The 15,610-nt window shown below is 37.9% G+C and overlaps 1 protein-coding gene across 6 annotated transcripts in view; it reads left to right on the plus strand.

Moving 5' to 3' along the window:
* Nucleotides 1–12,144, plus strand: part of RORA (RAR related orphan receptor A) — a 714,961-nt gene extending 702,817 nt beyond the window's left edge. For all 6 annotated transcript variants that reach the window (XM_080669992.1, XM_080669991.1, XM_080669994.1 and 3 more), the window contains 6 exons: nucleotides 5,422–5,543; nucleotides 7,140–7,272; nucleotides 8,147–8,254; nucleotides 9,630–9,740; nucleotides 10,659–10,771; nucleotides 11,784–12,144. In XM_080669992.1, coding sequence (XP_080526118.1) covers nucleotides 5,422–5,543; nucleotides 7,140–7,272; nucleotides 8,147–8,254; nucleotides 9,630–9,740; nucleotides 10,659–10,771; nucleotides 11,784–11,948 — 752 coding nt within the window. In that variant the 3' untranslated portion in view covers nucleotides 11,949–12,144. The remainder of the gene's footprint in view (nucleotides 1–5,421; nucleotides 5,544–7,139; nucleotides 7,273–8,146; nucleotides 8,255–9,629; nucleotides 9,741–10,658; nucleotides 10,772–11,783) is intronic.
* The last annotated feature ends 3,466 nt before the right edge of the window (nucleotides 12,145–15,610 follow it).

Consider the following 15,610-nt stretch of genomic DNA (forward strand, 5'->3'; position numbering starts at 1 on the left):
TATTATATTTAATCGATTTTTAAGGACAGCACTGTTGTCAGAGGAACTTGGATAAGAACCTTTTCGGTTTTAGAATTTGATCTGTCCCTCCCCGTGACTCCTCACACAAGGTTATAATCCTTTGGGATATTTCAATTAGTTGCTGTAGCGATGACTAAGTTGATACTCTGAGAGAATAAAGACTTCAGATGGAAAGGCACCGGCGGGTACTGACTCGAGCACCGAAATCCTCAGTTCACAGGAAAAGCGGTGTGCTCTTTAGATGGTTTCTCCACCTCTGTACCCCATAAAACATTTTTAAGTGAAATTTATATTTCCAGTAAAATATTTCTCCAAATAGAACAAATTGAATGTTCTTTACGGTTTTTGCACAAGCGCCTCTTTATGGGTCTAAATTTAAATCCTCAAGAGCAGGGCCATTTTAAGCCTGGTCTGTAACCACTGAGCAGCGTTAAAGGTGGATCGCAGCTCTTTTGATTAACAGAGAAACCTCTGAACTAGAAGCCAAGCTGAGCAGAGGTAGGTTTGATTTTATTTTTCTTGAACTAGAACAAAAACCTTCCATTTTTGTCATGCAATCTTGGTTGGCTGAGCGTTAAGCAGAATGGTAATGAAAGTAAAAATTTTCAGAAATGAATAAGGATTTGATTGAAAGCTGACATGATATCCTGAAAAATGACCTGGCTCACTTTACCTTGGGTCTGCTTCCACCTTACCATAAATGCTAGTGAGTCTATCCAGTTTGCTTATCAAATGTTGAACCGTGAAATAAATCCACAGGGCTTAGCAGAGGTGTTTCCTGTGAAGGTGGCACTTTGGCTAAATGTGTACTGGTTAGTACCTGAGTGGGGCCAGGAATGCTAAGCCGATTCCCCCACCTTCCTCTTCGTGCACAAATCAGTTTGCTCTTCCACCCATGTCATCTCCCAGTGTAGTCTGGGAGCTCAATGCCCTCATACTTTCTCCAGGATCTCCTCAATCAGGGAATTTTCACATGTGCTGTGGCATTTTCCAGGATGAATAAACTTGTCACTGAGACTAGTCCAAAAGCCAAAACTTAAACAAGAATTTATCTGAAAAGGATATTTTCTATCCCACTTACATGTACAGAATAGTTTGAAGAGCTAAGAGTAGCCTAGCAGTGACCAAAGACACTGCTGTTCCTTCTTCAAAGCTGTATTTCCTTTTGGGCTTAAGTCCTGCTATCTCGTTAACTAAGACTCTTGACTCCATTTTAGACTAAATTTTGTCATCAGATTTTAAACAAATGAAAGTAATTATTCAATTGGAAAATAAATTGTAAATTAACGTATTGGAAGCCCAATTCTTTAAATCATAGTATCTACAATCCATTACTTTTAATGGGAATATGTCTGCATTCATGGCCAGGAAGTGTTGCCCTTGATGTATAATTAGTACCTGAATTACATACTCCAGATAAGCCATCTAGGTTCATTAAAAAAAAAAAAAAAAAAAAAAAAAAAAAAAAAAAACTAACTGCAGTTGTTACTGTAATCAAGAACTAAAGCCCATGCAAGAGAGGCAGTGACATGCTGGGCAAAGCGTGAGACAAGAAGTCAGCTTATATGGGTTGTGCTCCTGGCTTTGCGAAAGGTTGTACAACCCAGTATAGGCCATGTAAACTCTGCAAGCTACAGTCTCTCTACCTACTGAATATAAAGACTCTGGAGCTAAACTGTGTGTGTTTAAATAATTGGCCACTTGTCACCTATGACACCTCTGTAAAATCGAGATAATACTAGTACCTCCCTCCTAGGATTGTTACAAATATTAAATAATAAAAAAGAAATATATATATATATATACACACACACACACACACACACACACACACACACACACATATACATACACACACACACACACACACACATATACATACACACACACACACATTCTGAATATATATTATAAGGATGGTACATAGTAAATGCTACATAAGTGTTAATTATCATCACTATTAATGTTGTTATTATCTGTAAACTGAAGAGAGTTTGGACCAGGTGATGTCTAAAGTGCCTTCCCACTGAGAAAATCTGGGACTAACTCAGAAGTCAGGATTTTCCATCTGAAGTATCTAGACCTTGGCCGTGTTGATGAAACTGTCCTGATTGAGGAAGTGAACTGATTTGCCCATCACAGAGTGAGTTATCCTCTAACTCAGACCAGAAACCAGGTCTCCTAACTTCTAGTTCCAAGTGTTTCATTATTCCAGGCTGTTTCGTTGAGAGACCACACTAACTTGTTGACTTTTACTCAGTCTGACATCTTCTCCTTTGCTGAAATGGAGATTTAAAAACAGCAAAGTGTCTAAGATCTTACACTTGCCGAATCCACTCGTGAATCGGGGGTCAAAGGCAGTTAGTTGGTGAGCAGTTGGCAAGAAAGCAGCCACTGCCCTCTACTGGTTAGTAACATACATTGTATCATTCACTTAGACTTGGGAAAGCTGGACCCACACAGGGAGGGATGAGTGGGAACGATTTTTAGGATGAAGTGAAATAACAACATGCTGACCATATTAACTGGGGAAAAAGCATGATCTGGAAGAGAACACTATCATCTTCTTCCATCCCTTTTCCGCACAGGATCCCCCTGTTTCTCTGTGAACAGTTCATCATTTTTTTCAGACCTGCAAAACTTGGTTTACATTCTGGAATCTGTCTTCTCTAGTGACACTCTTTCTATAGGAGATAGTTCACAGACTTACTTACACACTGCTCGTTTCTGACTTCCCATTATTTTTGTCTTTATTCTCCTCTTTACAAACGTCATTAATTCTAAGACACATGATTTACTGGCTTCTCCCTCTTCCTCTCAGCTTCACTGTGTCTTTCCTTTAAATTCTTTTCTTTTGTTCATGTTCTATTTTTATGATATTGACTTGTATTGTTTTGTTGCTGTATGTTGTGAATAGGGCCATTAAGATTTATTGTTCCAGTGTCTCTTAAGCAAGCATGTTAAACTCAAAGGCTAACAAGGGCCAAATAAACAAGGTTTAAGTTTATGTGGGCTGCAAAAGCTCAATTTTCACAGAAACATAGGATTATTTCGATAGAGACATGCTGAATACAAAGGGCTGAAATAAATGAGTAACCATTAACATAAAATAATAGAACATTTTAATAAAAATTAATATTTTTTCTTGAACATTAACTTACCAGACACTGAATAACTGCACAAATTAATAAGTGTAATGCAAATAAACCTATTTTTCTTGTTCTCCGAAAGCGAAATATTTCCTGTTGCGCAAAACAGTCAGTCAGTCCAAGACTAATGACGTGGCAATCAGCTGCTAAAATATTCGCTGCTAGTATTAGTGGGGAGAAATGGTGTACCTGTGCTCAAGGCACATAAGGGAAATGAAGGCAACCCGATTATAGTAATCAGTCATTAGCGAAAGTTGTAGTTCGTTATTATTATGTATAACAGGATATTGTAAAAATTAAGTTAAGAAATTTTTATTAAAATGTTTCTTACATACCATTATATTGGCTGGGCCGCAAAAATATTCGTTGCGGGATGCGAGTTTGACACGCTTGCTCTAATTTCAGGCTTCATGGAGGTTAGCCTGTTCTGTTTTCATGCAAACAAATCTGATTGTTTTGACAAAAAGCAGCAACAAATTCCCAGATAAATAAAAAGTCTTACTACTGTTACCCAGTTTGCATTGAATACCATTCTTTTAAATGGCTTTCCTATTAAATATTCAAGGCCCTGAGAGGGGCATTCCTTTTTGGTATGGTTTCATATTCACAGAATCTTATCAATTTTCTTTTCAAACTTTCCACTATCTTTCCCTTCCATAACAATGATTACCAGCCTGCTCCCAGCACTTAGTCCCTCACATCTAGTTCCAGCAGCCTTCTATGTGGTCCTGCTGCCCACATCTTCTCCATCCTCCAACCCAGTCACAGAACTGCTGGTTCTGTTTCCCCAGGTGCAGTGTTCAGTACCTCCGCTCCTGGAGAATTCTGTGGACTCCTTTTGTTTTATCAAGTCCAGACTCAATCCTAACATTCAGGATCCTTCAGGATTTGGACTCTTACCTTCTCACATTTCTATTTTGACTCTATCACTTTATCACATCTTCCTGTCCTATTGGTGCTATGTTGGTTCCTTCATCTGCCCTCCCTCGAATGTGGAACTGGCCTCCCTACCCCTCACACCACTGGCCTCCACCTACCAAATCCTACCCATCCTTCAGGCTCCAACTCAAATGCCCCTCTTCTGCTGCCGAGAAGCACCCACTAATTTCCCTAAGCCAAACATTCACCTCTCCCTTCCCTGACAGCATCTATTATCATTTTTTCTTTCTCTTCTGATATGATTTAACTTTATATTTTTTTAAATACGTTTTTATTGATGTCAGAGAGAGGAAGGGAGAGAGAAACATCATTGATGAGAATTATTGATTGGCTGCCTCCTGCATGCCCCCAACAACCTAGGCATGTGCTCTGACTGGGAATCGAAGCATGACCTCCTGGTTCATGGGTCGATGCTCAACCACTGAGCCACACCTGCTGGGCTCAACTTTATACTTTATTGTCTCATGCCTTGAATTGTCCTTTCAGCATGTCCATACATGCTCACCACATTATAAATTCCTAGAGAAACTTTTTTGACATCTATTTCTTATAGTATCTTCCAAGTCCCTATATTCTAGTATAATAAGAACTAATGTTAGCTAGCACTCACTTTGTAACTCTCCCTAAATGCTCAACTCATTTAATTCTCACAGAAGCCCCATGGAATAGATACTACCTTCCTCATTTTACAATTAAGGAAACCAAAACACAGAGAGGTTAAGTAACTTACTTAAGATCACACAGCTAGTAAGTAGCAGGGCTGAGGTTCAAACTCAGTTATTCTGGTTCCAGAGTCTATCTCTTAACTACTGAACTATGTATAGTGACTTAGTAGGCCCTCAGTAATGCTTGTTCTGCTATTTTCAGGAAAACACTAAAGAAATACTGTTGCAGTTGTCATAAAAGAGTACCACTTCCTAATTTTTCAAGAGTAAAACTTAGGTCAGTGTATATGGCAGGTGTATCCTTATAAAAATGCCAAGAGTCTGTGGCCATCATTTCCCACACCTATCTAGGTCAATATTTGTTCATTCTAAGACATTAGTGGAAAGGCATGGAAGAAGGTCAAGGTGAGGAGTGTCTTTGAAAAGTCATCAAGATTTATTGCTAACTATTGGTTTTGCCTGTCCTTCATCCTCATGTTCCAAAAAACAGAATAGTTCCAAATGGCTTAAGTGCATAAAGATCATAAAACTGGGTCAGTGTGATGCTTTCTGCTTGTTACTTTTTAAAGCATATATTAAGCAGGGAAAAACACCTATTACCCAAAGAGCCTGGATTTTCATGTTGTGATCTCCTGTTTTCTGCTTAGAACACCTTGCACAGAATATATCTAAATCACATCTGGAAACTTGCCAATACTTGAGAGAAGAGCTCCAGCAGATAACGTGGCAGACCTTTCTGCAGGAGGAGATTGAGAACTATCAGAACAAGGTATACTCTGGAGAATTTACCAAGGGTGGAGGGAAAGTGGAAGGGGTTTTCCTGCAGGGGATTTGATCAAAACCACCAAGGACCGAAGAATGAATGCCTTACATCAGATATCAGATTTCTGTGTAAAACTCTTGCTTCCAGAGCTCATTATGTACTTGAGGCATTGTCTTCTTACTGAGATGCCAGCATGCAAAATTTCAGCAGTAGCAAACAAATTCTATTGTCCCTATAACTGTACACATATCTCCTATCATTTGTCAACAGGGCACTAAATTAAGCAGTTTCCAGAAATCTAAATGAATTGGGATTTGTCCCACTATCATAATGGAATGTTGATTCAAGATCATGAAGTTCATGTAAAATATGTAATCTTAGCTTCATGTTCCAAGAGTCTAAGAAGAAGGAGTTTAGAGAGTATGTACACAGAAAGGTTTGGAGTCCATGATTGTCACTCCAATCTGAACCTGACAGTGTGAGGCTGACAAGTGTTGCTACTTGACTTTTTTCTATAAAACAATGTGATTAACAAGCCACCAAAATGGGAGGGCAGGGCTGGAGAAGGGAACTTTTAATTATTTATTCTCCCTTTGGGTAAAGAAAATGCTGTGTTTTCCCCTGATGTAGAAATTCAGACTTAGGAAGGACTATAGAGAGTATCTAAGCCAGCCGTGGGCAAACTACGGCCCGCGGGCCGGATCCGGCCTGTTTGGCTGTTCTATCCGGCCCGCGGAGCGGAAAGAGCGGAGGGTTCTCTTGCTCTCCCCTCCACTCCTTTACTTTGAATTTATATTAGTTTACACAAACACTCCATCCATGCTTTTGTTCCGGCCCTCCGGTCCAGTTTAAGAACCCATTGTGGCCCTCGAGTCAAAAAGTTTGCCCACCCCTGATAATGCTGCCCTTCATTTTACATAGGAGGACACTAATTTCCATTGGCATATGGTTGGAGAGTGCAAACACCAGGACTAGACCATGACTCCAGCTCCTCATTCAGTGTTTCCTCCACCCCATCATATTGGTGGGAACAGTCTTAAACTAAGGTTGGGGGAACAACCAAACAACACCACTGATTCAGGTTATCCTGTCACTAAATTGGAGAATGGGTATCTGTGCACATTTATGGAAAATGGGAAGATGCTCTTGTGAAAATGAAATAAGACAAGGGTGTCATAAAGCATCTAGCTCATAACATGTACACAATACGTGTAATTGACTCCCCCCATTGTCCCCTTCCCCCAGTAAAATGGTGTTAAATTCCCCAAGGCAAAAGAATTGCTTAAAAGAAGACCCTGCTTTGCTATTCTCCACACTTCGGGGTTAAAGCAGTGACATGTATTTTCATCTTCTGCTACATAGATGCTCATAATATCTTTCCCAGTCCCTTTGCCACCAAGGAAGTAAGAGAGGTATTGAAGGAGATGAGAAGGGACTTGGAAGCAATCGTTATATCGAATAACTGGCCAACTGTTTACTTTTAAACCTCTAGGCTTTTTTAATCCATTTCCAAAGAAGGATTTTACAAAAGAGGAATAGTTAAATTCATTGAGCCAAGGATGTGGGTAACAGTGTAGGCTAACCTGTCTCCCTCTTTAACAGCAGCGGGAGGTGATGTGGCAGTTGTGTGCCATCAAAATCACAGAAGCTATACAGTACGTGGTGGAGTTTGCCAAACGCATCGATGGATTTATGGAACTGTGTCAAAACGATCAAATTGTGCTTCTCAAAGCAGGTATGTGCTTTGCAAGTGAATTTTGAGATCTCTTCCTAACCTGCTCTCACCTGCCTATTAAAGAAATGCTTGGTAAGGAAGGTGTCGGGAACAGTTTTTCTCCGATGATAATAGCTTAGGTTTCTCTTAGCAGAGACTGAGTTCTTCTGAAAGGTTTTGGAGCTAGTGGCAGGAAACATTCCCTCCATAGTCTTCTCCTCTGAGTGGAAAGATTAATTTGAAGAACTCCTGCATTCCCTAATTTTATCATCACCTGTGTTTTGTTTTACACATCAGGTCCTCAGAGGTTCCTATAAGTTGTTAGGAAAAAGGTGGGAACCTCAGAGAGAGCCCTGATATATATATATATTTTTTTTTTTTGCTTGTTTGTTTTTTACATTTTTTATTTGATTTTAGAGAAGGGGAAGAGGGAAGAGAGAGAGAGAGCGCCATTGATTTTGTTGTTCCACTTATTTATGCATTCATTGGTTGATTCTTGTATGTGCCCAGACCGGGATGGAACCTGCAACCTTGGCAGATGGGGACAATGCTCTAACCAACTGAACGACCTGGCCAGGACTTTTTGTTTGTTTTAATAAATATGAATAAATGTTTGATTATCAACTCTGAAACTTCGTACTGCAAGACAGAAGAGTGACAAAGCAAAGAAGTAATTTGTAAATTACTCCTCTCTTCAGTGAAGCAGGCCTTGGCTTCAACACAGGTGTTTAGTTACACTAGTGAACTTCGCCCTTTGAGACAGAGAGGGAATGTGACTGAGAGCCCACTGGCTACACAACCCCCAGGGCGCTGACTCAGAAACGGGTCTCTACATCAGTGCCTTTGAAATAAACTCACCTAGGTGGAATAACCAAGCCCTCCTGCCTTTACTTAGGTTCTCTAGAGGTGGTGTTCATCAGAATGTGCCGTGCCTTTGACTCTCAGAACAACACCGTGTACTTTGATGGGAAATATGCTAGCCCTGATGTCTTCAAATCCTTAGGTAAGGAAATCTCTGGCTGTTTGTCTTTAAATCAGAGTTACAGGAACAGGTGGGAGCTGGGTGAAACCTCTTTTTGAACAATATGGAAACTGGTTATTTGGAAACAATAATTAAAGAATTTTATACATATTTTACTTTATAGCTAGACACTATAGAAAATTCACATGCCTCCGATGCTTTTTGCCTATAGTACCTGTAAAGATCTAATGTTTCATTTTATCTGCTTGGTAACTGAAGACATTTCTATTACATATCCATTCAGTGTCCTTCCAGATTTTAAGATCCAGATAAGCGGGGGGCATATTATTTAGATAAATTAGAGGATGTGATCTGATACATCAAATCAAGCAAAGAGCTCAAAGTCTGCCCTCAGGTAATTATTAGTGAGAATTAAATGTAGACCTCAGAGAAATAAAGTATTACTGAAATAAAGTGAAACTGACATACACTTTATAAATAATTTATATTGGATTTTTATAATTTAAATAAAGTGGCTTATAGTTATTAAGAATGGGACAGTATCCAAGATAGCCTAAGTGAATTTAAAAACACCAAAATGACAGAAGGGGTGTATAGCCTGTTTCCATTTAAAATACAGGGTGGTAAAAGTAGGTTTACACTTGTGAGTACATGAAACAGTTTATTCTTATAATATTATTAATTATTGTATTATTTTCCATACAATAATGTGTGTGTGTGTGTGTGTGTGTGTGTGTGAATATAATATGCAAATCTGAAAAAAATAGACACCAAACTTAACCAGTCTTTGGGGAATGGATCATTTTTTATAGGACTTTCACATTCTATATTTTCAGTTCTGTACCAGTTACAATGATTTTACCACTATAATATGTCATTTGTTAGTATTTAGAGGAAATAGAGACAAACATCAAAATGGGAGGTTTTCACATTTCAGTAAGATTGTAGCTGTTAAACTCTGGGCTAAGAGTGTGAGCTCTGAAGTCAAGCACCCTGACTTAGAATCTCAGGATGTTACTTCCTATCTGTATAACCTTAGGCACATCACTTTCCTCTCCAACTTTGATTTTTCACCTCTGAAATGGGGATAATAAAAATAATACGTCCTTAATAGGGGTGCTGTGAAATAGTAGGAAACCCAAAGAAATTTCTTAGAGCAGTACCTAACAAAGGAATCACTCAGCACAAGTGTACTCTCATTAGTTTGAATGATGATATGATGATGGTGATGGTAGGGATGGTGGTAGTGATGGTGATGTTGGCTAAACAGATGTTTCTTCTAAGATTTCAAACTCTTAAACTGTAGAAATGTTATCACTATCCCTCTTTGCCTTCTTCCATATTTTTCTCCTAGGATAATGAAAATCCTAAACTCTCTGTATTTTAATGTTGGCAGGTTGTGAAGACTTTATTAGCTTTGTATTTGAATTTGGAAAGAGTTTATGTTCTATGCACCTGACGGAAGATGAAATTGCATTATTTTCTGCATTTGTACTGATGTCAGCAGGTAACATAACCAAATAAAAATAAAATGGTTTAAAAATTCCCCGGGTAAAGACTTTTTACAAGGTCCATAACTTTTAGAATATTCAGGAGGCTGCCAAGAGAGGCTGCCTCACTTATTAAGTCTATTTTTAGTTTTTTCAAATAACAACCTCCCCCCCACACACATACATCTGCCTTTTAAGAAGACTCATGCCATTCTGATAAAATCTTAAGAAACGAGAACTGAGTAAAACCCAGTCCACAATTAACCTCCTGACACCAAGAGAAATGGTATGGTGGAGTCGGGTTGCCCTTCTTAGTACCAGTCTCTAAGATAATATCCAACTTTTTCCTGAAATCCACTTGGATGTCATCTACAAGTTTATGTGCATTTAATTGATGTTTTCACCAGAACTGCCTCTTGGAGATCATTGGTTTACTGTCTTCTAATTCTTGGAATTCTTACACATAAAAAATTCATCCTAAATTACCAACTTTTAAGTCATCTGGAATTCTGTTGACAGTTTTAGTTGCCTTATATTGTAAGGTTGTCTCCATAATTTCCAGAAAGGCTAGCAGAATTGCTATGAATATTTCATTCAGAAATGTTATTCTTTGAAAAGCTTGAAGGGCCATAGTGATTTCATTGTACTTGTATGTGTATGACCTTAGATTTAAATTGCTATCCTTTTTGGAAGGGGAGAAGCCTCCCTTCCTTTAAGTACCAGTAAGAATGGAAATGTTTAATACCCTTTTTACCTGTCATAGATCAGTTTTCTGCTCCCTTAGGAATATATTTTGAAAGAATAGTGAAACTGGCCTGCTAGTCTCTAACTCTGCTTTGTGGTATGATAGATACTCTGTGTCTAAGAGTCAGGAGGAATTGGGTATCTGGCACCGTGTTGGAGGAACACTAAGGGATATCATTTCTCATGTTTAGATCGCTCATGGCTGCAGGAAAAAGTAAAAATTGAGAAACTGCAACAGAAAATTCAGCTAGCTCTTCAACACGTCCTACAGAAGAATCACCGAGAAGACGGAATACTAACAAAGGTGAGAAGCAGTGGTTTCCAGTTGGCATAGCTTGAATTACTCCTTGCCACATACTAAGCGCCCTTATAGGTCATCTGACCAGCCCCCAAATGTATCAGTAAGCAACGGGCCACTGAAAGGAATAAATACCTCCATTTCAAAAAAGTTCTGTTGGGCCAAACTTCAGGTTAAATTCTATTTATTATCATTGCTTATAAAGTGCCCTACAGTAATAGGGAAATAATGTAGTAGAATTTTTTAACAAATAATACATTCTGGAAATCCTCTTCCTAGTCCATCAGAGTTGAACACAAAGCAAAGTTAATGTTCTGCATTGATAGCAATTAGATAATTTTTGAATGTTGGAAGAGAAAATTATGAAGTACTAAAACAATTAACCAGGATAACCTTATATTCTGATAGTAGTTCAATTTCCATTAAATTCATCAGTCATCAACAATAAATGACTTTTGTATTTTCTTCATCAATTTGCCATTACTACCTTGTATTCAAAGCATAAGGTTTCATTTTTGCTAATTATTATTTTTTGCAATAAAAGCATAATTAGGATGTCAATTTAAAATATGCTAATATTCTTCATTGCTAGAGCCAGGAGTATGTATTTGGTCTTAGAAAAATCAGTCTCTTCTTAGATTATTTTATGTGTTTTATTGTTCCAGAGGATGGTTTGAAAGTGTTTCTTTTTCCTGTTTGTTTGTGTGTTTTTTTCTATTTTCTCCTGATAGCTAGGTTAGGTCAGGGAGCGAAAATTAGGGGTTAATTGTTGCTTTGTTTTTGATACTCTTTCTCGAGAAGAAACTCATTGTCATTAGAGTTTAATGTATGCCTGGTATTCTATGATAAAACTATATATCCTCATTTATTTTTACCAATCCTCTATTACTAGACATTAAAGTTGCTTTAAGTGTGTTTCGCCATTATAAACAGTGTTGTAAAGATCATCCAGATTCCCTGAATTTTGATTCTCACGTCTGTTCTCCCCTGACAACTTGTTCTTTCTTCCACCTTACAGTTAATATGCAAGGTGTCTACATTAAGAGCCTTATGTGGACGACATACAGAAAAGCTAATGGCATTTAAAGCAATATATCCAGACATTGTGCGACTTCATTTTCCTCCATTATACAAGGAGTTGTTCACTTCAGAATTTGAGCCAGCAATGCAAATTGATGGGTAAATGTATCACCTAAGCACTTCTAGAATGTCTGAAGTACAAATATGAAAAACAAACAAAAAATATTAACCAAGACACTTTATATGGCCCTGCACAGACCTGGAGCGCCAACACACTGCACATCTTTTGGTGATCGGGGTCAGGCAAAGGAGGGGAAACAATGAAAACAAATAAAAGTTGAACTTGTTTTTCTCATGCATATGATTTCCATTATGCCTACAGATATGGACCCTTTTTCTGTCTCGACTTCTTGATCATTGACCTCTGTTTACAACAGAAGGAGGGTACTAAAATTGGAGGATTTCCTTTTCTTGTAGCTCACTGCCCACAGACTTTCTGCAGAGTCACCAATCTGTTAGTAACAAGAGAGTCCAGCAATAATCGGTGACCGGTGTGCATAGCGGAGGTTGCAGCATTACTTTGCACAACTTGCTCTTTGTCTCATGAAGGAAGTTTTTATTTTTTTTCACCGATTATTGCCAGTCAGCAGGATGGCACGTAAAGGGTCCATAGCACTAGCAACAATAGCATTATAATATATTACAGGGTAAATGGGCATGAAGACTATATATAGCTAAAAGAGATATTGTTTATATATTGTTTTAATTAATATAAAATGTAGTTACTGGTGTAGCTTTTCCTGTTGAATTGATAAGGCACTTTCATTTTGCACCTTTTTCTTTAAATTAAATGCTAGCGTGTTCACTGTCGTGTCGCATGTGCACCAGAAACACAAGTTTAACTGAGAAGGCTTGGAAGGTACGTCGGGAGGTATTTATGCTGCTGTTTACAAAATTACTTTCAGAAGACTGGCTGGTCATATCTAGAAATCACGATGTTGGATTATTATTTTTTTACATGTGAATTTGGAATTAGAAACTGAACTCTCCCTAAATTACCCCTTGCATTTGGGTAAGTTTAAGGATAGATGTGTTTATGCTTCATACAAAGTTGAATGATTGATTGGTGCTGTGGACATATACCATCATGCATATTATTTTTTAAAAAGCTTTTTTAAATGCCACCTAAAGGAGGCAGGGGAGGGGAGGCTCTTTTTATACAATTCAGTAGTTATATAGACTCAGCCTCAGCTTGGAATTTGTATGCTTTGAGAACAAATCAATAACCAGAATAGTTTATTGAAATCTAGCTTTGATTATAAGAAGGACCCAAAGATTTATATGTGGAGCAAACACACACTCCCCACATGAGGACATAAAGCATTTACTCTGTGAAAGTGTATGTTCTTGGTATAATCTAGGAACTGTAAGGGTTGATCTCTGAGTGAACTATTTCTAGACTAGCTGCCTCTAGATGCTACAATTCTAGAACGTTGCTCTCCATAGTTCATAGACAATGAATGAGAGGGTGAGGGAGGCATACCATGTTGAATTAGCTTCTGTTATTTAAATATTAAATATTTTAAGCCTTTAAAGTGAAGTCAGTGCTAACTGCAAACATGTACTTTTGTATTTATCGTTGCTAGAAAACTGTGGACTGTAATTTATTTCATGAAATATTTAGAAGATTGTTTGGCTTTGGTGTTCAGGTGAGAAATAGTGAGGGTTGTGTTTTGTTTTGTTTTAATTTCATGGATTTTTAAAAATAATTCCCAGTGGGGGAAGGGAGAAGGAACTGTCTGACACACAAGTGAACATATTTTAAAAATAAGTGACCTTTGGGATTGTAGGCATTGAGATGATTTCAGTCCCACTCCCGGTAAGAGTCAAACTTCTGGTCTGACATCAAAGGCCATGTTTGTTCAGTAAAGGTAACACCCTCCCATCGTGCAAAGGCAGGAGTTTCCAAGAAGCCCTTTATAGTGGAGAAAGTGTCTCCTGGACCACCAGGGCTCTCCTGACTCTCCTGTGGGGACTGTGGCTCTTGGTGTCAGGCTAGATCCCAGCGCAGGCTTCCCAGAGCCCTCCACTCTGCTCAGACCTCCGCTGACTTCCTGACTTGCTTCCTGAGGGACTTGGAAAAGGAGAAGGAATTATTCACACAGAAGTGTGTATGAAGCCTAAATGACATCTAACTTTTTTTCCCCAAAAAATATAGTAAGGGTTTAACCATAAATAGAAGACAAGAGTATTATTTACTTAAATTTCTTACAAGCATATAAAACTTTATGAGTGTTTATATAGAGAGGTTAACTATAAGCATATAGTATTTATATTTGGGCAGGAGGGGTTAAATCAAATTTTTAATTTAAATAAGCATAGTTCCTTTAAAGAGCAATAGTATTTATACTCTGAAAAAAGTATCAAGCTTAGTTCAGCTATTTATTTGTCTGTGTTTCTCTATTGTTTCTCCTTTGGGGAGAAATGGTATATTTTTATTTTGGTTTGGTTTTGTTTTCTTTGTTTTTTGTCGTTCTGATTCACTAAATTTGGGGATGGTTTTATTAAAGTATATTAACTTCTTTTTAACCAAAGCTTTCTGAATATGACCAGCCTCAGGTGCTAGTGCATTAAAGAGCAACTAAACCTAATTCCAGTGTCCATTTATGAAATGAAAAGAGTTCATTGAACTTCTCTAGGGGTGAGAGAGAACATAATGTTGAACTTAAAAGAAATTCTTTTTCCCAGAAAGGATTTTGCATGTACATAATGCAAAAATAAAAAAATAAAAAATGATGCTCTAATCACAGTAATAGTCACACCATGGTGACAATGCTTTTAGAGTAAACCAAGATACATTGACACGATGCTGCTACTAGATCTTTGAGAAAGAAAAGCAGATGTGGACTTTAAGAGCAAAATACTTCTATAGGGTAGGAACAGGATAGCAGAGGCATGCTCGGTGACGGGAGGGAACACCTGACTATTATTTGGATCCAAGTTGGGATCTGAAGTTAAACAATAAATTCAGCTGAAAAAATATGACGTATAGAAAAGGATGTGAAAAACTTTGCATTTTTCTTTTCTTCCTTATTATAGAAGCACCTGTGTGATAATACAAAATATTTGATGATACAGAAAATTATTCGTAATAGTTCTTATAAAACTCCCTAAACTTAAATAGTCCTTTGATTATTGGAATCACGTCATTGTCATCCCAGCTGCTATAGGACCTTTTATACAATGTTTTACATCAGTTAAATGAGGCTTTTGTACAAAGTCCCAATATCATCGGCTACAATGGTGTCCAAATGGTTGCATTTTATTGTGAAGAAACTGGCCTTGGTCACAATGAAATCACAAGTGCAGATGAAAGTGCTTTTTTGGGACAGTTTGCAAATTGTGTTAAAGCTATGGATTTTTTTAAGTGTTCAGCATCCTAATTTACGTTAAAGCTATGGATTTTTTTTTAAGTATTCAGCATCCTAATTCACCCTTCCTAACTTAAGGAAAACATGACTTAAGACACTGCTTCTAAGTTTGGTTGTTCTTTATAGTGTGGATACCCAGATGTCTGTGAGTGTATAGGGGTAGGCTGAGGGTCAAGTGAGGAGGGAGTGAGTGTGTGTGTGTGTGTGTGTGTGTGTGTGTGTGTGTGTGGTTTTCGTGTATGACGTGCGTGTGTCAGACCGCTTCTAGGCTACTACGTGTCAATGGAAAAGAAAATGTATTCAAAATACTTAAATCAAAAAACTAGAAGATGGGAATAAAAAGATTTATTCTATACAAAGCCTTGTCTGGACCACTTTAGAGAGACTTCTATTT

This window comes from Plecotus auritus (assembly GCF_963455305.1).
Source record: "Plecotus auritus genome assembly, chromosome: 1".
In the NCBI taxonomy this organism is placed as follows: Eukaryota; Metazoa; Chordata; class Mammalia; order Chiroptera; family Vespertilionidae; genus Plecotus; species Plecotus auritus.